Source organism: Carcharhinus amblyrhynchos, chromosome 1 (assembly GCF_965287045.1).
Source record: "Carcharhinus amblyrhynchos chromosome 1, sCarAmb.v2.hapA, whole genome shotgun sequence".
NCBI classification, from domain to species: Eukaryota; Metazoa; Chordata; class Chondrichthyes; order Carcharhiniformes; family Carcharhinidae; genus Carcharhinus; species Carcharhinus amblyrhynchos.
Window position 1 is genome coordinate 102,772,215 of NC_137324.1, and position 21,532 is coordinate 102,793,746.

The 21,532-nt window shown below is 41.6% G+C and overlaps 1 protein-coding gene across 3 annotated transcripts in view; it reads left to right on the forward strand.

Moving 5' to 3' along the window:
• LOC145343528 (transmembrane anterior posterior transformation protein 1 homolog) overlaps positions 1–21,532 on the forward strand; it is a 107,246-nt gene that overhangs the window by 76,695 nt on the left and 9,019 nt on the right. For all 3 annotated transcript variants that reach the window (XM_080189784.1, XM_080189787.1, XM_080189794.1), the window contains exon 12: positions 2,590–2,666. In XM_080189784.1, the coding sequence (XP_080045910.1) occupies positions 2,590–2,666 (77 nt within the window). The remainder of the gene's footprint in view (positions 1–2,589; positions 2,667–21,532) is intronic.

Sequence of the window (21,532 nt, forward strand, 5' to 3'; positions counted from 1 at the left end):
TTTTATATGGTGCTTATTTCTCTGCAAAACAGGCAGCTCACGTGCTGAGAATGCAGGATAATGATTGATTTAGACACGGATGTATTTGTTTTAACCCAAGCTCGTGTATTTTGTTTATTTGGTTTTTCCCTAACATCTCAATAGAGTTTTGATTAGGATGATTGATAGCGTCATGTGCTCAAGGTGAGGAGCTATCCTTGCAGAGAAAATCAAGTGGTTACAGCCAAATTCTGAAAAAAGCAAGAGGTGCCTCGCCCTCATGCCTGGAGCCCCATGCCTGCCAACACACAGACACACACACACACACACACACACACACACACACACACGGCTGCTGTTTAGGATTTGCTAGGAAAAATAGTCTCTCCATCTCCCTCTTTCCAGATGTTTTCTGGAGGCTCGGGCAGGCAGCTGAAGCCCAAGCATGTACGCCTGACTGTTGCTAACTGAGTTTGAAGAGGAGTTTAAGTTTAAAAGAGGATTGTTGCTTGAATTGGAATTGAGAGATAGCTTAGCGTTTAAGAATTGTATCTTGTCAAGTAATCAATAGATGAAGATTAAGCTAATTCATTCATTATAGTTAAACTATATTAAAATAAATTTTGCTTTAACAAAAGCTTCCTAGTGTGTCAATAGAATCATACCTGGGGTGACGCACCTTATCTTCACACTAATGCCAAAATAGAAAAAAATGTTGGGGTCTAATTGGGCTTCATCATCTACTTTGGAGTTTCTAATCTGTGCCTTAGCAAGTTTAATGTACTGACCACAGTCAATCAGCCCATGCACTTAAAAACTCAGAACATAGTGTCCAACATTAGCTATGATTCCACAATTGGACAATACTCACTAAACAATCCCAAATGAGTTAAGAATTACACTAGCAACCATTTAAGATCATTAGTGTGGCTCACTTGTGTGCACAAGAAGCTAAATATATTCGCACATAACATCTTGTCCTTTGCAAACAGAAGTAACTTAGCCAGACATTGTGCCTCCTTTATCTAAGCAAAAGCTTGGGGAAATAGCCATTTGTGGTTCATTCCCTTAGCAATGTCTCACCTAAACAGAAATGACTTACCTAGTTTGAATTTAAACAAAAATTTGGCAGTTAACTGTTCCCTGGTTCATTCTCTAAGAATCAGAATGTACTTGTTAACCTAGCAACTATATTTAGTATCATTCATTCTCCCACGTATTAATGATGTAGAATACAAATAGGCAAGTTACATGATAAGAATAAGTTGCCAGGATAACTTCTCTGCCATCCATTTTCCCTAATTTCTGACCCTCCTTTTCCTTGATTCCCTCCCCCACCCACATCCCTGCCAGATGGGGGACTGACAGGACTTGCATTTTGCCTTTTCTGCAATTGGTGCATCTTCATTGAAGCTTTGTATCCATTTCAGCAATTAACATTTCTGCAGCAATGATCTCCATCACATGCTCAGTGATGTAACAGTTAACTGTAGAAAAGCTTGCAGCTTGACATCATCACACCAACAGAACCTTGACTGTATGGAGGAGAATGAAGTGTCAGGAATTATAGGTTTTGGCATTCATAGGGGTGGAAAAGATTAATTGGAGATTCTGAAAATTTGGAGAGGCTCGGAAATTGGGCTGTTGTGATTAAAACAGTCAGGCTGTTTAGTTTCTCCTCATTCCCTGCTTCCATCCATTTCCCTTATTCTGCACCCCCTCCAACACCTGCACAAAGTACAAATAAAATTACTGCAGACAACTCCATGATATGTCCATAAATGATATTGAAACAGAGAGTCCACCCCTCTGACACAGAATCAAGACTCTTGTGGTATTGGATTTGAATTTGAATGGAAGTTTGTAAAGTACTGTAGATACTTTTTTTCTCATTTCTGCTGTGAGATTCTAATAACCTCGGCTTGGATATTTTGGCCCCACCGTAGCAGGACATGCTGTGAGAGAGGCCAACCAACATTCTTTCAGAGGGACAACACAATCACTGCAGCAGGTGGGGCTAGACAGTCCTGCCCTGGTCTAAAGTAGTTTGTCTAATTCCTGTTTCTTGCTATTTATTGATATTTTGCGAGTAAATACATTTTCCAATTTGAATGGGACATTGTTAGCTTATAGAGTGGTTGATATTGAACCAGTATAGAATATCTTGTATCAAACTCAAAATAGTAATAAAGGAAAATATTGCTCATGAATTTATTTAAGTGCAACATTTTTAAAGATTACTCATTCATTTCCTATTTGTTTATCGCTTTTTTTCAACTTGTCATAAACGAGATGCACTATTATCAACACTTTACTCTTGACTACTGTTCTTAGAATTTTCAGTAAGTTTACACACAGAAGTAATCCCACATGTTTAATCATTTATTGTACTTTATTGGAACCCTAAGCGTGATCTTAAACTTAATAGCTTTCCCATGTTAAAACTAGCTTAATGACCAACTAAGTTTACATATAGCTGTGAACAACAGTTATTCAACATTCGTCAAACAGGTACATAATTGTGGTCAGTTATACAAATTTGAAATTTGTTTCAATAATTTGAGGATTGCTATTGAACTATTGTTTATGACTCCTTTCTTTTTTGTGTAGCTATCCCGAGTTATTACAAGCTCTACAAAAATTCAGGGAGCATTGGCTATTGTCAGCCTACTGGTGTTTTACTTCGGGTAAGAAATGAAAATATTTACTTTTTTGGGGGTTGGAGGAACAGGCGTTATTCTGAGCATGAATAAGACCTTCAGATGCATCTTGTTTGAAGCTTCTGAGTAATTTTAAATATAAATTCAGTGCATTTTATGTAAAGCAGCGGACTTCTCATTCTAATAAGACAAGTACCTGTGAAACATAAGAATTGGGTAAGGTTTAACAATGCATTGTTTTTCATTTCTGATGTATGACTTCCTTTCTGAAGAATAGTTTCATATCAAACTCGGAACCAACCAGACAGACTTAGTTAAGTCATTATGTTTGCTACTTTCTTTCCAAACCTCTTATTTCTTCTTACTAGCAACCGCTAAATCAGCATTATCTAGTATAAAGTGATGATTACATTCAAGAATGACTGCACAATGTTCTGCGTGCTCTCATTTTAATGGAAAATGCCTTGCATATAATTGTAGAAACGACAAATTTACTTCACTTGATTTGCTTAACAAACATTGCCACCATTTGTAATTAATATTATAAAATACTAACGCTGCTGTCCATCTTAACATTTTATCAACAAACACGCAAAAAGTTAAAAAACCATGCATATGCTATGCGAATATGAATATTGATGTGCCCAATGATGGTATAATTTACTCATTACATGTCAATCATAAATATAATTGCAGTATTTGGATTCCCAAATAGTATGTGGCTAATGTATTGGATATTGCAAGTCATGGTTCAGAAGCAGTTTATGCTATTATGGTTTAAATTCTCTTGTAATGTGGAAGCTTTTGTTCTTTGAAGGTAGGGGAAGATATTTTTCAGTCATTTATTAAACATACGCTATTTGCTAGTAACTTTTGTTGTCAATATGTCAGTTTTACGTGTTAACAACTGGTTCTCTGACAGTCTCAGATACTTTGTGATTCAGTACTTTTTGTTCAGAGGAATAGAAACTGTTCTACTTATCCTGCTTATAGCAATTGTTTGTTGTTCTCTACCTCTGGTCAGGGCTGGCCATGTTGCGTGGGTGGAGGTTGGGGTTAGTCATGTATGGGGAGGTGGGTGGTGTGGCGGTTGGAACTGGCTGTGTAGGGAAGGGGAGGTTGGGACCAGCTGTGTGTGGGGGTGGGGGGGGGAGGGGAGTCTGGGGTCTGGACCCTGGACTGGGAAGAGCAACAGGGTTTGGGGCTGTCCATAGGGCCGGGCATAGATCCAGGCTAGGCAATTGGGAGATTGGGACTGCCTCAGGTTGGGGGCTCTAGTAAGCCAGCAATCGGAGGGTGTGGGGAAGGGGTGTCCGGAGGCCAATGATTGTGGTGTGTGGGGGAGTTTGGGACCATCAGGGTGGTCAAGAGTCTGGCGATGAAAGGGCCAATGTGCATGTGTCGATCTCCCCACTGACAAATCAGTGCATGCGCAGTGTTCTGCTCAGCACTATGCTGCTGGCCTCTTGAGTGGGATTTGGGATGGGCAATAAATGCTGGCCTTGGAGCACATGCTTTTAGTAACTCAACAAGCAAGGTGGAGTTGAGTAGAAAATTGATCATGATCTTTTTAAATGGTTAGGATGGCGAAAAATTCCTGCTCATATTTCTTACTCTGTGAGCGGAAATTTCCTGTCCCTGTCTACCATGGGAATCATAGCAGGTGGGGGTGGGCCATGCAAAGGTCTGTTGACATCGGGTGGGAATTTCAAGCCTGGGGGTAAGCACAGCCGGAAAATCCCACCCCATGTGTTAGATGGAATGGTATTCCAATTTGGAAACTGATTTCCAGATTGGCCTGAAGGACCACGTCATTTTGATCCCAGACAAAGTAAGATTGGTTTGTCACCAAGTCTAAATCTCACTTGCCTTTGCAGTCAAAATTGGAGCTCTTGAGTGTAGTTTCCCAAAGAAAAAAAGTTAAGTGTATCAAAAGATTCAAACAGGAAGGAAACATCAGTCTACTTTGGATAAAATTTAGGATGCAAATAACAATTAATTGAGATGTTTCAAACTTAATTATGCTCTATAACAGTAAGAAGTCTCGCAACACCAGGTTAAAGTACAACAAGTTTATTTGAAGTCACGAGCTTTTGGACTGTTGCACCTTTAACAGGTGGGTGGAGAGTTGGGAACACAAACAGGGCATATATAGACTCAATTGCAAGATAATAGTTGGAATGCAAATCTTTACAGGTACAAACAATACAAGTGGAGAGAGCGAGATAATGACGACAAGTTAAAGGTGAATTGTCTCAAGCTAGGACAGTCAGTAAGCTTTTGCAAGCCCAAGCCAAATGATGGGGGTTACATTTAGTGTGACATGAACCCAAGCTCCCAGTTGAGGCTGTCCTTGTGTGTGGAACTTGGCTATCAGTTTCTGCTTGGCAATTCTGCGTTGAGGGTCTTGAAGGCTGCCTTGGAGAATGCTTCCTTGAAGATGAGAGGTTGAATGCCCTTGATTGCTGAAGTGCTCCCCAAATGGAAGGGAACACTCCTGCCTGGTGATTGTCAAGAGGTGTCCGTTCATTTGTTGTCATAGCGTCTGCATGGTCTCCCCAGTGTACTGTGCCTCGGGACATCCTTTCTGTAGCCTATCAGGTAGACAATGTTGGCTGAGTCATATGAGTATGTACTGTGTACCTGGTGGATAATGTTCTCATGTGTGATGATATCCATGTCAATGATCCGGCACATCTTGCAGAGGTTGCTGTGGCAGGGTTGAATGGTGTCGTGGTTGCTGACCTCCTAAAGGCTGGGTAGTTTGCTGCAAACAATGGTCAGTTTGAGGTTGCGCAGTTACATAAGAACATAAGAACATAAGAAATAGGAGCAGGAGTAGGCCATCTAGCCCTTCGAGCCTGCCCCGCCATTCAATAAGATCATGGCTGATCTGTTGTGGCTCAGTTCCACTTTCCCGCCCTCTCCCCATAACCCTTAATCCCCTCTCTTATCAAGAACCCATCAACTCGCTTCTTAAAAATATTTAGCGAGGCAGCCTCCACCACTTCAACGGGCAGAGAATTCCAGAGATTCACCGCCCTTTGAGTGAAGAAGTTCCTCCTCAACTCCGTTCTAAACCGCCTCCCCTTTATCTTGAGGCTGTGCCCCCTAGTCCTACTGTCTTTTTTGAGCAGGAAGAGTCTCTCCACCTCTATCCTATCCATCCCATTCATCATCTTATACGTCTCAATGAGATCTCCCCTCATTCTTCTAAACTCTAACGAGTACAAGCCTAGTTTATTCAGCCTCTCCTCATAGCTCAATCCCCTCAACTCCGGTATCAGCCTAGTAAACCTCCTCTGCACTCCCTCCAGGGCCAAAATATCCTTGCGCAGGTGCGGCGCCCAAAACTGCACACAGTACTCCAGCTGCGGCCTCACCAATGCCCTATACAGCTGCAGCAAGACCTCCCTACTTTTATATTCAATCCCCCTCGCTATGAAGGCCAGCATCCCATTCGCCTTCCTGACCACCTGCTGCACCTGCAAGCTGGGTTTTTGCGACTCATGCACAAGGACCCCGAGGTCCCTCTGCACCGTCGCCTGCTGCAGTTTTTCGCCACGTAAGTAATAGTCCTTCCTACCATTCTTCCTACCAAAGTGGACCACCTCACACTTGCCAACATTAAATTCCATTTGCCATTTCCTGGCCCATTCGCCCAGCCTATCTAGATCCTTCTGCAGACTCTCCACACCCTCCGCACAATTTGCCTTTCCCCCAATCTTGGTGTCATCAGCAAATTTCGACACCCTGCACTCGGTTCCCTCCTCCAGATCATCTTTATAAATGGTAAATAGCTGAGGCCCCAGCACCGACCCCTGGGGCACCCCACTAGTCACCATCCGCCAATCCGAATAGCACCCATTGACCCCCACTCTCTGCCTCCTATTTGACAACCAATCCTCTATCCACGCTAACACCCTACCCCCAACTCCATGTCCCCTGACCTTCTGCAATAACCTCTTGTGAGGTACCTTGTCAAACGCCTTCTGAAAATCCAGAAAGACCACATCCACCGGCTCTCCTCTATCCACTGCCCTAGACACATCCTCATAGAACTCCAGTAAATTTGTCAGACACGACTTCCCTTTAATGAAACCGTGTTGCGTCCGCCCTATCAAGCAATTCCCTTCAAGATGCCCTTCAAGTTGTTTGAAGGCAAGTCGTGGGGGTATGGGGATGGCCTTGGTGAGATGTTTGTCTTCATCGATGACATGCTGAAGGCTCGGAAGAAGATGTCATAGCTTCTCCGCTCCTGGGAAGTACTAGACAACGAACGGTACTCTGTCGGCTGTGTCTCATGTTTGTCTTCTGAGGAGGTCGGTGCGGTTTTTCGCTGTGGTGCATTGGAACTGTTGACTGGTGAGTCAAGTGCCATATCCTGCTCTCATGAGGGTGTCTCTAAAGATCTGTAGGTGTCTGTTGCATTCCTCCTCTACTGAGCAGATCTTGTGTTTAGGGTGGAAGCTGGAGAAGTGGAGCATTGTGAGGCTATCCGTGGGCTTGCGGTACAGTGAAGTGCTGAGGTGACCGTCCTTGATGAAGTATAGGTTTGAGTGCATTTCTGGCAGGAAATGGACCCAGGTTGCCCAGGGTGTCCACTGTCGTCGCCATGGAGACTTCAAACATACTTGCATGTCCGAGTCACAACATCAGAGAGCACACAGTCGGATTCCTCTACCTCTTGTGCCACTCTGAGGGCCTCTGCTGCTTCTGCCTGACGACACCACTGTAACGGGTCAGATCTCAAACAGTGATGGAACAAGAGTACAGGAAAGAAATAGAGAATCTGGTGAACTGGTACGGCAACAATAATCTGTCCCTCAATGTTAATGAAATGAAGGAGATTGTCATCAATTTCAGGAAGTGTAAAGGAGAACATACCCCTGTCTACATCAATGGAAGCGAAGTAGAAAAGGCTGAGAGCTTAAGCTTTTTACATGTCCAGATCACCAACAACCTGTCGTGCCGCCCCCCCCAGTACTGATAATAGTTAAGAAAACCCAACAATGTCTCTACTTTCTCAGAAGACTAAGGAAATTTGGCGTGTCAGTTACAACTCTCACCAACTTTTACACATGCATCATCGAAAGCATTCTTTCTAGTTGTCTCACAACTTGGTATGGCTCCTGCTCTGCCCAAGACAGCAAAGAATTACAAAAGGTCATGAATGTAGCCCAATCCATCACCAAATCAGCCTCCCCTCCAATGACTCCATTCACATTTCCCACTGCCCTTGGCAAAGCAGCCAGCATAATTAGGGACTCATGCACCCTGGACATTCTCTCTTCCATCTTCTTCCATCGGGAAAAAGATACAAAAGTCTGAAGTCTCATATCAACCGACTCGAAAACTGCTTCTTTCCTGCTGCTGTCAGACTTTTGAATGGACTTACCTTGCATTAAGTTGATCTTTCTCGACACCCTAGCTATGACTGTAACACTACATTCTGCACTGTCCTGTTTTGTTCTCTATGAATGGTATGCTTTCTCTGTATAATATGCAAGAAACAATACTTTTCACTGAATGTTAATATATGTGACAATAACGAATCAAGTCACATCAAATGTTCCCCTGTGTCTCATATTCTTGCACCCTTTCCATGGCTGCTTCCAGAGGCTCATCATATGACTCAGACTTAGCAAAAGACTCTTCTCCAGCAGTCATCGAAATGCCAGAGACCTTGGCTGCCACTGACTCCAGCTGTGGACATGTATCTGTGCACTGACCACCTGAGCTTAAGACTGACGGTGCCTGGGCTGGCAAAGGATGCAGGGGAATGCAGTCATGTTTGTACAGGTATGAAGTTATTTTCTGCCCCCCCCAAGGTTTCCTAGCAGCTGGGGCTAGCTTTAGGTACAAGGGCTGGCCTCACCCTCTTCCTGCTTGCACAAAGAATGAAGCGAAGAGAGAATGAGTGACTACTTCAGCTGGCTTAAACTTGGAACTCATCAATCACCTTGATTTTCCAAGGTGGCTTGGATTTTGCATGCTGGCCTTGTCAGTGACACCCAGGTCCCATGAGAGAAACACAGTGAGTGGTGATGTGGGTTGGGACAGCAGAAGGTTAACTTATCTAGTAGTGCAGGTAAGATTATTGACTCGTTTCTTGCACTGCAGGGCGGTCCTCCTCTGCACCCAGGCTGGCATGGTCAATAGGGTCGTTTTCTGTGGCCATCCCTGGAGAGGAGGACTTTTGCTGTACTGTCTCTTGGAGATACTCTGCTGAAATGGGGAGCTGTGGCTATTTGCCATATCCTGCTGATCCTCTTTCCTATTAGTGAAGGCTTCACTGGTTTCCCTCCTAAATATCACAGTTGAACATGACAGCGGCATACATGTGGGAACAAACAGTTATACATAACAGCCTGCCCAGAGCAGAATCACTGACTTTGTGACCTGCCGTCGAACATGTGGGAAAGGATGATTCCACCTATAGTTTTGGAGTCAGTAACGGATTACAAGAATCACTTTGACCCCTTTTGCCCTGATCTTGGAAAATGAAGAAAATTGAGGTTCAGAGAAAATCCAGAGTTTTCCAAGCTGCTTTAATGACAGTGCTATTTCTGTGGAATCCACTTACCCTGTGATGAGCTATTTTCTTGACAGTTTTTTGTCAGTAACGGTTTGCCATTGCCTTCCACTTTCAGAGCAGGAAGTGAACCAGGTCCAAAATGCACCTCAGCTTGATGAGGAATTGAAACCATGCTATTAATGTTATTCTGAACAGCATGCTAGTCAATACCCAACTGAGTCAACCAACCCCACACCCCCGATATCATAAAGATCAGCTTAAGTAGGAAAGGGTTGTTAAGGAGCTTCTTGAAAGACACAGATGCCATTCAGCACAATATATTGGTGAGAAATTGTAAATTAATTTTTGTTTCTCTCAGCTCAGCTGACTCGATGGCTAGCATGAGGTGTGATTGATGCCTACAGTGGCTGTGGTTAATGGAGCCCTGCCAGAAGCTATATATAACCAATTGTCCCTTTCCCTAATGGAAAGGGATGCTTATTGTCCTTTGTGGACAGTAGCTAATTACACGTACACAAGATAATTGCCACCATTTCATATTCCGAGCCAAAGTGTTCAGAAGCGTTGAAGAAGATCATGATGCTGAAATACATCAGATAAGATGACAGAGTGGTGCCATGGAGGAGTAATTTTTAAAAATCTTGGCATGATTATAGCCAAAGTGATCAGAGTCAAAGGTATCGCACTCGCACAAAATGAATTCTTGGATTTTGGTAGTATAAATTTGAACTGAACGCTAATTTAAAACAAAATAGAGGATAGACACTTTGACCAGAATTTTATCACTATTCACACTGGCGGGATTTTCCCATCCCACTGCAATGAATGGAGATTTGGCTGGCCACCAAATTTTTTGACCTTGCTGCAGCAGGAGCGTGATATGAACGGCAGGTAAGATCACTCCCTTTATTTTTGAAACAAAATAGAGTTGAAAGATCAGTTGGACTTTTCTTATCTGTATATATAGAATACACAAAGTCCTGAAGTTGGCCTTTATATCTGGAATAGGCAACTTTAGGGACAACTCATCGAGAATTCATTAAAAAGCAACAGATTTTTCGTGTGAATTACTGACTGCCCTTATCCAATTAACTTAAGCAACCATTTCACAATACCTTTTGCAGACCTTTGGGCTTTTAGAGTAGGATTAAAAATAAACCAACCCTATTCTTGTCACAATGACATGTGAAGGGGTGAAACTCAGTCATTAGAGACCATTTGTGAGGACAAGCCAATTTTATGGTCAGATAATAAACTAGCTTTCTGATTAGGAACATTTAGTAAGGCACATCTTGGAACAGAAAAGGAAGACAAATCCAGGCCAGCAAAAGCACAGGACCCTGCCTGAGACCCATGAACAGACATAGAATCCAGATCATCCTTTACCCGTCAAATTGAAGAACCAACCCAACTGACGCTAAGCAAGAGAAAACTACTGTTAGAAGCAGCAAACCCATGCAAATCCATCATCTTCAACTTCTAGATTCTATTTCATCAGCAGACCAAAGGGGATGACAAGATTGCAATGTTTCAAGATTTCACCTCCTGGAGAAGCAAGTTTGACAGTGATTTTATTGACTTTTTAAGACATAAGTATGTTACCGTGAGTGTGTAGTGTATCTGTATGAATGTGAGTGGGCGTGGTTGTGGAAACATTCTCGGTGTTATTAAATATTACCGTTTTTTTAAAAACAGAAAGAAAACCCGTCATTCATCTGTTCTTAACAGTTACAGCGTGGGTGTGGGGGGAGGGGGTGTTAAAACACATTTTTCCTTTTAAGGACTGATCTGTCAAGATGTGGGGAAAAGGGGGGACCCATCCTACCACCTCTTACCTTTCCATAACAAAGGGAATGAGAAAGGAAAGCAAGCCATGTTCATGCCAAATGTCATTTTGATAAGCATGTTCTTTTTATTGTGTACGCAACAGATGGTTTTGATGGTTTTTAATAGGAAGTGGATGTCATCAGTCTTCACAGAGAAAGGGGTATTAGTTTAGACAGCAGTTATGAATGGAGGGACCAGATGTAAGTTTTTATTGGGAGGGTAATGGGATTGATACTGTAGTTTTGAAGGTTTTGGAATGCAGTATTTTCCTGCCATTCTGAAATTCCAATACAGTTACTTTTGAGCAATGCTTTTGTGTTGTCAAGTAGCAGATGGACAATGTTGCCAGCTTTTTTTATTTATTACTGTCGCAAGTAGGTTTGCATTAACACTGCAATGAGGTTATTGTGAAGACCCCCTAGTTGCCAAACGCCGGCACCTATTTGGATTACTGAGGGAGAATTTAGCATGGCCAATGCACCTAACTGGCACACCTTTCAGATTGTCAGGGGAAGCCGGAGGAAACCCATGCTGACACGAAGAAAACAGGAGGAATCTCCGCACAGATAGTGACTCAAGCCAGGAATTGAACCTGGGCCCCTGGCACAATGAGGCAGCAGTGCTTGCCACTGTGCCACCCAGCTTTGTCAAACTAATAAAGCTATGAAGTTGTGAACTTATTTTGGCAACCAACTGTATAGATATGCATAATGTTAAGGTAGTTTTAAGTGACAAACTGGAATGACCACAGTATAAAAGTTCAGGGTGGCTATAATCTGTCAAGTGTGGTACCTGTGGTAGGCCTACATAGAATGTGCAGACAAGAAATAGACCAATCATTGAACGCTACTAATTATGCTCTACTGAAGCTTTCTCCAATCTTTTCTCATGTAACTCTATCATTGCAGCCATCTATTCCTTAATCTCTCCTTGTGTGCTTTTTGTTACAACGTCCACAGAGACTGACAGCTGAAAGTTCAAATATCTATTTTAAAATTAACACTTGAAAGAATAATACATTAAAATTTCACATTTTAAAAACTTTTATTGCATCAAGTGACCAAAAATAATGCCATTGACCAAACACTGTTTTCTTCTGGTGACAATTTGTGCTTTAAATATCCTTGTTACTCATCACACTCCTCTTGGAACGATAGTTGTTCTAGCTTCCCATGGGTTGCTTTTTTTTTTAAGTTTCCCTAGTGTGGTCATTTCTAATCCCAGAACTATAGCCTTTTATTGTGCAGATTATATTATTGATCCTGTGCTCTAGCTCCAGGCTAGATGAACCTTCCAAGCCTCCTTTTACACCTCATGAACTTGGTCTTTCAATCTGAGCACAAGCTTCCAATCATGCTCTGTGTCGAACAAGAGACAGCATTTTATCTGCTTAAGGTGCAGACCTAGCTGATGCTATTTGTTGCTCTCTGCTTTTCAATTGGCTGCAAACCAGTAAGATAAAACTGCAACTGCTGTCTGCCTGCAATATTCATGTCTTAAATTGATGGTCTCCTGTTATGCTCTTCAAGAGTGAAGAGATCCAGCCTGTCAATTCTTTCCCAGTATGTACACATGTTTTCTCTGGTGTCATTTTTCGAACTCTAGTTGGCACTCTCTCGAAGGCCTCTACATCCCCTTTATAACAGGGCAATCAGAACTGCATGGAGCCTTCTCTAAGTATAGTCTAACCGAGGGTTCGATACAGGCTTAGCATAACTTTTCAATCCTGACCCTTTGGAAATAAAATCTGGTGCTTGGTTTGCTTTTTTTTTAATTTTTATGGCACAACCTTTAGTCATTGGTGTACTGGATTCCAAGACCACTTTGCCAATTGACTCACTCTGCAGGCTTATTAATGTTTTCCATATTGACAACTACCACCCTGACCACCATTTTATGTCATCTCTGAATTTATAAATTGTGTTTTTGATTTCCAAAGTCCAAATTATTAGTGTAAATTGTGAATAATAATGGTCTCAACACTTCCCACTCTGTTACTCTTAAAAACTACTCTTTGCTTTCCCACTCTTTGTTTTGTATATGGAAGCCAATTGGCAATTCATTCTGCCACTTGTCTGCTGTCTTCATTTCCTGTGACCTTTATTCATTAGCCTATTTTCAAAATCCAGATAATTAAATCTACCACTTTACCATTACCCAATCTCTGTTACTCAAAAAATCAATAAAGTAGGTTAAGTAAGACTTTCCTTTCTGAAACCCTGCTGACTATTTATTGTATATCTTATTTCTAGATGCTCTTTTGTTCTCTCTTTTCATAATGATCGCATTAATTTTCCAATCACTAATATTAAACTGACAGGTCTGTAATTCCATGGACATGTTCTGTCCTTCCTCTTGTAGGAATTAGATTAGCCATCTGCCAGTCTTCTGGCACTAAACCTTTTTCTAATGCATTATTAAATATGAGTAGTAATGCTGCTCCTTCAATTCTTTTAAAATGCATGGATGCAATTCATCCAGACCAGGGGTTTTATCCTCAAATTTATTCAAAACATACCCTTTTTTTTTTATTTTGAATGCTCTTACTCATCTCATCATTCAATGTCATTGAATATCATCTGCCTGTTCTATCTCCCTAGAAAGTACTGAAGCAAAATAATGATTTAATATTTCTGTCATTGCTCTGTTGTTAGCTGTGATATTATCCTGTTCATCCCTCATTTGCTCTATTCCTATCACAGCGTTTTTTATTAGTTTGTGAGCTCAGGAAATTAAAAATGGAGAAGGCTCTTGAGGAATACAAAGATAGCAGGAAAGAGCTTAAACAGGGACTTAAGTGGGTAAAAACGGGCCATGAAGGGTCCCTGGTAGATAGGATTAAGGAGAGTCCCAAGGCTTTTTCTGCATCTGTAAAGAGGAAAGGGCAACTAAGGAAAGGGTAAGTCCACTCAAGGACAGTAGAGGGAATTTGTATGTGGAGACAAATGAGGTGGATGAGGTCCTTAACGAGTACTTTGCATCAGTATTCACAAAGGAGAAGGATGTGGTTGATGGTGAGTGTAGAAAGGAGGTTGACATTCTAAGACGAGATAAAAGGGGAGGAGATAATCAGAGTCTTTTTCCCAGGATCAAAGGGTCAAGTACTTGGAGGCATAGGTCAAACATGAGAGGGGAAAAGTTTAAAACAGATGCAAGGGGAAGTTTTTCACATAGTGATGAATGTCTGGAATGCACTGCCAGAAGACGTGGTGGAAGCAAATCCTATAATAATGTTCAAGAGGTATCTGGATAGATATGTGAATAGGCAGGGAATAGAAGGATATGGACCACATAGTTGCAAGAAGATATTAGATCAGAGAAGCATCTGTGTTGGCACAGACTTGATGGGCTGAAAAACCTGTTCCTGTGCTGTACTGTTCTTTGATCTCTACCTGTAAAATAATTTTCTACTTTGTTTTGTGTTGCTTGATAATTTAATTTCATAGTTCCTCTTTGCCTTCCTAATTGCTTTTTGACATCTTGTCTAATCTCTTTGCATTCTCTCTTAACCTTTTACTCTTGTATTCCTCTGCTGTAAATGATTTAATGTATGCCTTCTTTCAAATCCTCAGCTGTTTCTGTATGTCTTTATTCAGAATGTAGAATGTATTTTCCTTCACCCTTAACATAATATTGAATATTTTGCATCATTGTTTGCCAATATTGTTATCCATTTTCATCAGCCCTTCAAAGTCAGCTTTTCTCCGATTTATTAACTTGGTTTTTGTCAAATTGGGTCCTCCTCTATCATGCTAAAGCACACTATATCCAACAATTACTACATCCAACAGTAAATCTTCCCTTTTTGGACGTTGAACATAGTGGGTTTGAACTGAGTCCTGTATATTGTAGGAATTTCATTCCCTTTTACCCAAATCTTCCTTCCAACTTATATCAAGATTGTTGAAAATCCTCATGATTATTGTTCCTTTTTTTTCACTCATTTCCTAATTGTCTGCATGTATTTTTCTCCACCTTCCTTACATTGAGATGGTGTGTAGACTATTAATCCGTTATAAATTCTCAGTTTGACTTGTCCATTGTCTTGCATCCTTTTTTTCTATTTTCATTATGCTGATCAGATTAACTTGTTAAACTACAAATTTAATGCAATATTTTTACCTTCCTGGTTCTATCAATCACCACCTAATTAATGCCTCCACACTTCAAGTCTCCCTATGTTCCATTCCCTCCTTCCTTGTTCTGTGAAGGCAACATGAAACCTGTGCGGAGTTTTCTTTTACTCTCAGGGTCTTAGGCAGCATGGTAGCACACTGGTTAGCACTACTGCCTCATAATGCCAGGGACCTGGATTTGATTCTGGCACTGGGTAATTGTGTGGCGTTTGCAAGTTCTCCCTGTGTCTACATGGATTTCCTCTGGGTACTCCGGTTTCTTCCCAAAGCACTGATGAGGTTTTAGTGTTGGTGCCTGAGGATTCCTCTATGATATCCGCAATGTTGGAGATGAAGACCTGGTTCTGGACCCCTTGGCTGCTCCTCATATGCTTGTGAAAGAAAGGAGAGATAATTAGTGCATGGCAAGGGACTGTATAACAGGAGACATCACTCATAACATGGTTGTTTGATGCATATTGCGCTGCTAGATCTTCACTTGGTTGAGTGCAGCGGAACTCTCGTCGTCCGCAGATGAGCATCCTGCATCCTTACCAGCCAGTTGAATTGCTCTATTTTCAAAGTTTTTCAAGATCTTGAAGTCAGCCTCAGCAAGCCTGGGATTTCACCCTTCTGTTGTGTGCTAGCTTGTTCTGCATGAAAGCAGCTGAAGAGTGTAAGCAGGAAGCCTGCCAGACCCCATGAGGCTGCCTGGCATGTATGGGTGGTGATTAGTGCCATAGATGGGATGAGGACATGATTCGCAGGTTATGTGAAGGTATGTGTGGGAGAGTGATTGGCAATGTCCCTTGAATTGGCAGTGAGTGAAGTCCCTGTGGATGCGTGGTATATGAGTTAAAAATAACAAAGGGTGATTTAACCTGACGGAATGGAGAAGATCGTTCATCCTTTTTGGAACTCTTGGAGTGTGTTGGCGATGCCACTGCCTCCCATGCCAGATTGGTGGTCTTATTTGCTGGTCTTTGTTCAGAGCTGGGGTAGAGGATATCACAGTGGGTCTCCACTGCATCCAGTCGGCACTCAAGGGAGGCAGCATGCTTTCTCACTTTGGCAACCATTGGTGTCTAGCAGCTTTCTATCCCTTGGAGAGCGCTAGCTCTGTGCAGTGACAACCTTTAAATATAGTTACAAATTACTGAAGCTCTCAAACAGTCTTCCACATGATAGGGAATGAAATTCTGTCATTGCTGTCAGCGGATCAAACACTGATTTTCCTGCCCAATATTGGATTTCAGGGAAAATTCTGCCCGTAGAGAAATTTATGACACAGGCCTTTTGGTTCATGCTAGCTCTCAAATGAGTACTCCAGTCAGTCCCATTCCCCCACTTGATCCCCTTAGTTCTGCAAGTTTATTTCCTTCAAATGTCTGTCCAGTTACCTTTTGAGATCATTGCTTGTTTCCACTTCCATCACTCTTGTGGGCATCCAGGCCTGCCTCGCACTGAATATTTCATAAAACACCCGGGTGCATAGTATCAAGGGAAACGACAAAGTAATGGAGCTGGGCAACAACTTGGGTAATGAGTTCCAGAGTGTGACAGGAAGGGACAAAGCCACCAACAGATTAGACCAAAAATTCTAAAAAAAAGTTTAAGATCCTGTATCTGAATGTGAGTAGCATTTGTAACAAAAGGGGTGGTAGTGCAGACTGAGATAAATATGTATGACTTGATAGGCCTTACGGAGACAAGTTTGAAATGTAGCCAGGGCTGGTACCTGAATATTGAAGGGTCTTTTTTTAAATTCATTTATGGGATGTGGGTGTTGCTGGCTAAGCCAGCATTTAATGCCCAATCATCGTTGATGGTGAGCTGTCGTCTCGAACCACTGCAGTCCCTGATGTGTAGGTATGAGGAGGGAGTTCTAGGATTTTGACCTATTGACAGTGAAGGAATGGTGATATATTTCCAAGTCAGGATAGTAAGTGACTTTGACTTAGAAGGAAACCTCCAAGGGATGATGTTCTCTGGTATCTTGCTGTTCTTTTCCTTCTAAATGGTCATTGTCGTGGATTTGGAGATAGGAGTAGTAATCATGTGGGCTGCTTTGTCCTGGATGGTGTCAAACTTCTTGAGTGTTTTTGGAGCTGCACTCATCCAGGCAAGTGGAAACTATATTTAATTACACTCCTGACTTTGTGCCTTGTTGGTTTATGGGCATTGAGAAATCAGGAGGTCAGTTATTCACCCAGGATTCCAAGCCTTTGATCTGCTCTGGTGGCTGCAGTATTTATATGGCTAGTCTAGTTCAGTATCTGGTCTGTAGTAACTCCAGGATATTGATAATGGGAAGTTCCCAATGGTAATGCCATTGAACGTCAAGATTAGATACTCTTTTGCACCATGCAAGTGCTAGGCAATAACCATCTCCAAAAGATTACCAGAGGGAACCTTCCATTAGCAAATGGTAACATTTGTGCCATGCAGTGACCAAATGTTACTTGCCACATGTCAGCCCAAGCCTGGTCAAGTTTTGACCTATTGGAACAATAAACACCTAAGAAAAGGGGGAGATAGCTCTGTTAATTAAGGATGGCATTAGTTCAGTTCTGAGAGGAGACCTTCTTTTGAAAGAACAAAATGTAGAATCATTTAAGAAGAGAAAAGAAATAGTGGTGGTAAGAATTTGCTTGTGGGAGTAGTTCCAAGGCATCCACAGTAGGAAAGAGCATTCAGGCAGGAATAAACAGGTGCATAAGAGAGAGACAGTGATAATCATGAGTGACTTAAATCAACATGCCAACTGGGAAAATCACATTGACAAAGGTAGCTTGTGAAAGTGGCTCATATTGTTTACCGGGCAGTTTCAAGTAGTATATTTCTAGAATATCCTAGATCTGTTAATTTGCAATGAGAGGATTACTCAGTAATCATATGGTAAAAGAGCCTCTTGGTGTCAATGATCGAGACATAATGGAATTTCATATTCCATTTGTAATGGAGAAGTGTGAGTCCATGATTAGTATTTTCAACCTAAATAAAGGTAACTATGAGAGTATAAAGGCAAAGCTGATGAAGGTGAACTGAGAAACTAGGTTAATAGGTAGCACAGTAGCGTTGCAGCAGCAGTCTTTTAATTAAATATTTAATAACGCAGAAAAAAATTATCCTCATGAGAAAGGCTCTTTGAGAAGGGTGTATCAGCATAGCTAAATAAGGAAGGTAAGGACAGTATTAAATTGAAAAAAACACTACAATCTGCAAAGACTAGTGATAGTTGTGAGAATCAGGCAGACTTTCCGAATCAGCAAAGAAGGTATAAAAATATGATAATGAGCTAGCTAATATTATAAAAACAGGTAGTAAAAGTTTTTACAAGTATTTGAATAGGAAAGGAATGACTAAAACGACTGTTGGTCCTCTAAGTAATGAGTCTGAGGAATTGATTAAGGAAAAAGAAATTGTAGGGGCATTGAACAGGCATTTTGTGGGAGAAGACTTTGTAAACTTCCCAAAGATTCTTGAAAATCAAGAGGTGATAGGGAGTGATGAACTTAATATAGTCACTGTCACCAGGGAAAGGGTGCTGAGAAATTAGTAGTCCTAAAGGTTGACAAGGTTTCAGTACCAGATGACCTGCATCCTGGTGGCTTGAAAGATGTGGCAGCACAGGTAGCAGATGCATTGTTAAAATCTTCTAAAATCGCTTACGTTCTGGAAAGATTGGAAAATAGATAACATCATTCAAGAAAGGAAGGGTGGCAGTAAGCAGGAAACTGTAGGCTAGTTGGCCTAACATCTGTCATATGTAAAGTGCTAGAAGTCATTATAAAGGAGGTTATAGCAGAATACTTGGATCAGGCAGAACCAACATGGTTTTGTGAAAGGGAAATCATGTTTGTTTAATCTGTTGAGAGTTTTTTGACGAAGTAACAGTCAAGGTGATAAAGGAGACTGTAAATTTGGAGTACTTGGATCTATTGAGGTATCACGTCAAAGATTACTATGCAGGATAAGAGAATAAGGGGTACTGGGTAACAGTACCATGGAAAAAGGATTCATTAGCTGATAGGAAACAGAGGAGGGATAAATGGATCTCTTTTGGATTGGCAAATTGTAACAAGTGGAATGTCACAGGGATCAGTGCTGCGTGCTCAACTATTTACAATCTGTATCAATGGGCAGAATTTCATCCTCCTCAAGGCAGGTTTTGAGACGGAGGCAGCATAAAATTGAATCCCAAATCCAGATGGGAAGGACCTCAGGCAGGAAACAGCCTATTAAGGCCCTTAATAGCCACTGAAGACCCTTATCCCACCCAGCCTCAAGTTTTAGATTGGCAGAAACAGATGTTGATTTGGGTGGGATCTCAAGGAGGTCGGAGGGTGAGGGGCTTCACTCTGAAACCGCCTCAAAATTGGGGTGCCCTCCCCTCAGGACTTTGGAGCTCTGGGACTCTGCATCCAGCACCGTCCCCTACCTTCCACCCCAGGGACTTAATTTTTCAAAGGTCCTGGGTCTTGGTCCTAGGCAGTACTGCTTCTGGCCACTGCAGCACTGAGATTTGCTAGCTTGGAGAGCTGTTAGGCAATCTGACAGTTAAATGGCCATGGGAGTTCAAGATTCAACAGCTGTATGTTAGGCACCAACTCTCAGGATGGCAAGCACCAATTGCTAGCTATCCTTAAAATCTTATGCAATGATTTGGATGAAGGGGCTGGATGTAAGCTAAATTACCCAATGACAGCAAGATGGGTAGGAAGGTGTTATCTTATGAAAACAGGTATTCATACCTGTTAGATTAGGCCTATAGATGCCTACAAGATTATTAGGGATATGGACAGAGTGGATAGTCAATCTTTTTCCTAGGGTGGAAGAGTCAATTACTAGGGGGCATAGCTTTAAGGTGCAAGGGCCAAGGTTTAAAGGAGGTGTATGAAGCAAGTTTTTTAGAGGGTGGTTGGTGCCTGGAACTCACTGCTGGGAGAGGCAACATAAGTAGATATGATAATGACTTTTAGGGAGCATCTTGACAAATACGTGAATATGATGGGAATGGAAGGATATTGCCCCCAGAAGGGTAGGGGGTTTTAGTTAAGTCGGGCAGCATGGTCGGTGCAGACTTGGAGGGCCCAAGGGCCTGTTTCTTTGCTGTAACTTTTTGTTCTTTGTATACCTATTGGCGTCTAGAAGAATGAAAGGTGATCTTATTAAAATATATAACATCTCAAGGGGACTTGAAAAGGTGAGTATCTGGAAGATGGGCCGAGTTGAGAAACGCCAAGGGAAAAATACATTTGTGGGGATGGTATACAGATATCATCAAACTATATTGGTAATGTTGGGAATAGCATTAGACAGGAAATCAGAGATGCATGTGATAAAAGAACATCTGTAATTTTGGTTGACTTCAATCTGCACATAGATTGGGTCATATGCAATAGAGTATGAATTTCTGGAGTAAACAGGATGGTTTTCTGAACCAGTACATTGAGGAACCAACAAGGGAACATCTTGGACTGGGTGGTTTTTTAAAATTCATTTTACAGGATCCGAGCATCAGTGACTGGGCTAGCATTTATTGCTTGTCCAAACTGCCCTCCATTTCAGAAGACATTTGAGAGTCAACCTCATTGCTGTGGGTCTGGAATCACATGTAGGCCAGACCAGATCAGGACAGCAGATATCTTTCCCTAAAGAGAATTAGTGAACCGGATGGGTTTTTTTAATGACAGTATACAGTGGTTTTATGGTGGTCATAAGACTTTTTAATCCCAGATTTTCATTGAATTCAAAATTCACCATCTTCCTTGATAGAATTTGAATTTGGGTTCCCAGGTCTTACCCTTGGTCTCTGGATTACTGGTCCAGTGCAATGAGAAAGGATCAGTTGGCAATCTAGCTATGAGAGAATTCTTGGGGGTGAGTGACCATAATAGAATTCTTTATCAAGGTGAATAGTGAGATGATTGATTCTGAGACCAGTATCCTCAATTTCCATAAAGGTAACTATGATGGTATGAAGTATGAATCGGCTGTGATGGACTGGGAAACATTACTGAAAGGAAGTCTAGTCGGCAGGCAATGGCAGGCATTCAGGGAACAAATAGGTGAACTTCAAGTTGTTTATTCCTATTTTGGCACGAGATTGGAAATGGAACTGTGACCAAACCATAGCTTAGAAAGGAAATTAGAGATAATATTCAACTTTGAGCTAAACTCCCATTTCTAGAAACAATTATCCAGGATAGAATTAGGCATCATATGGAAAAATATGGGTTGATGAGGAAGAGCCAGCATGGATTTCTAATGGGGAAATCATGTTTAAGTAACTCACTGGAGCTTTTTGAAGAGGTAACAGAAAGGGTTGATAAGGGTAATGCTATGGACTTTCAAAAGATGTTTGATACAATGCCACACAACAGACTCGAGAAAAGTTATAGCTCATAGAA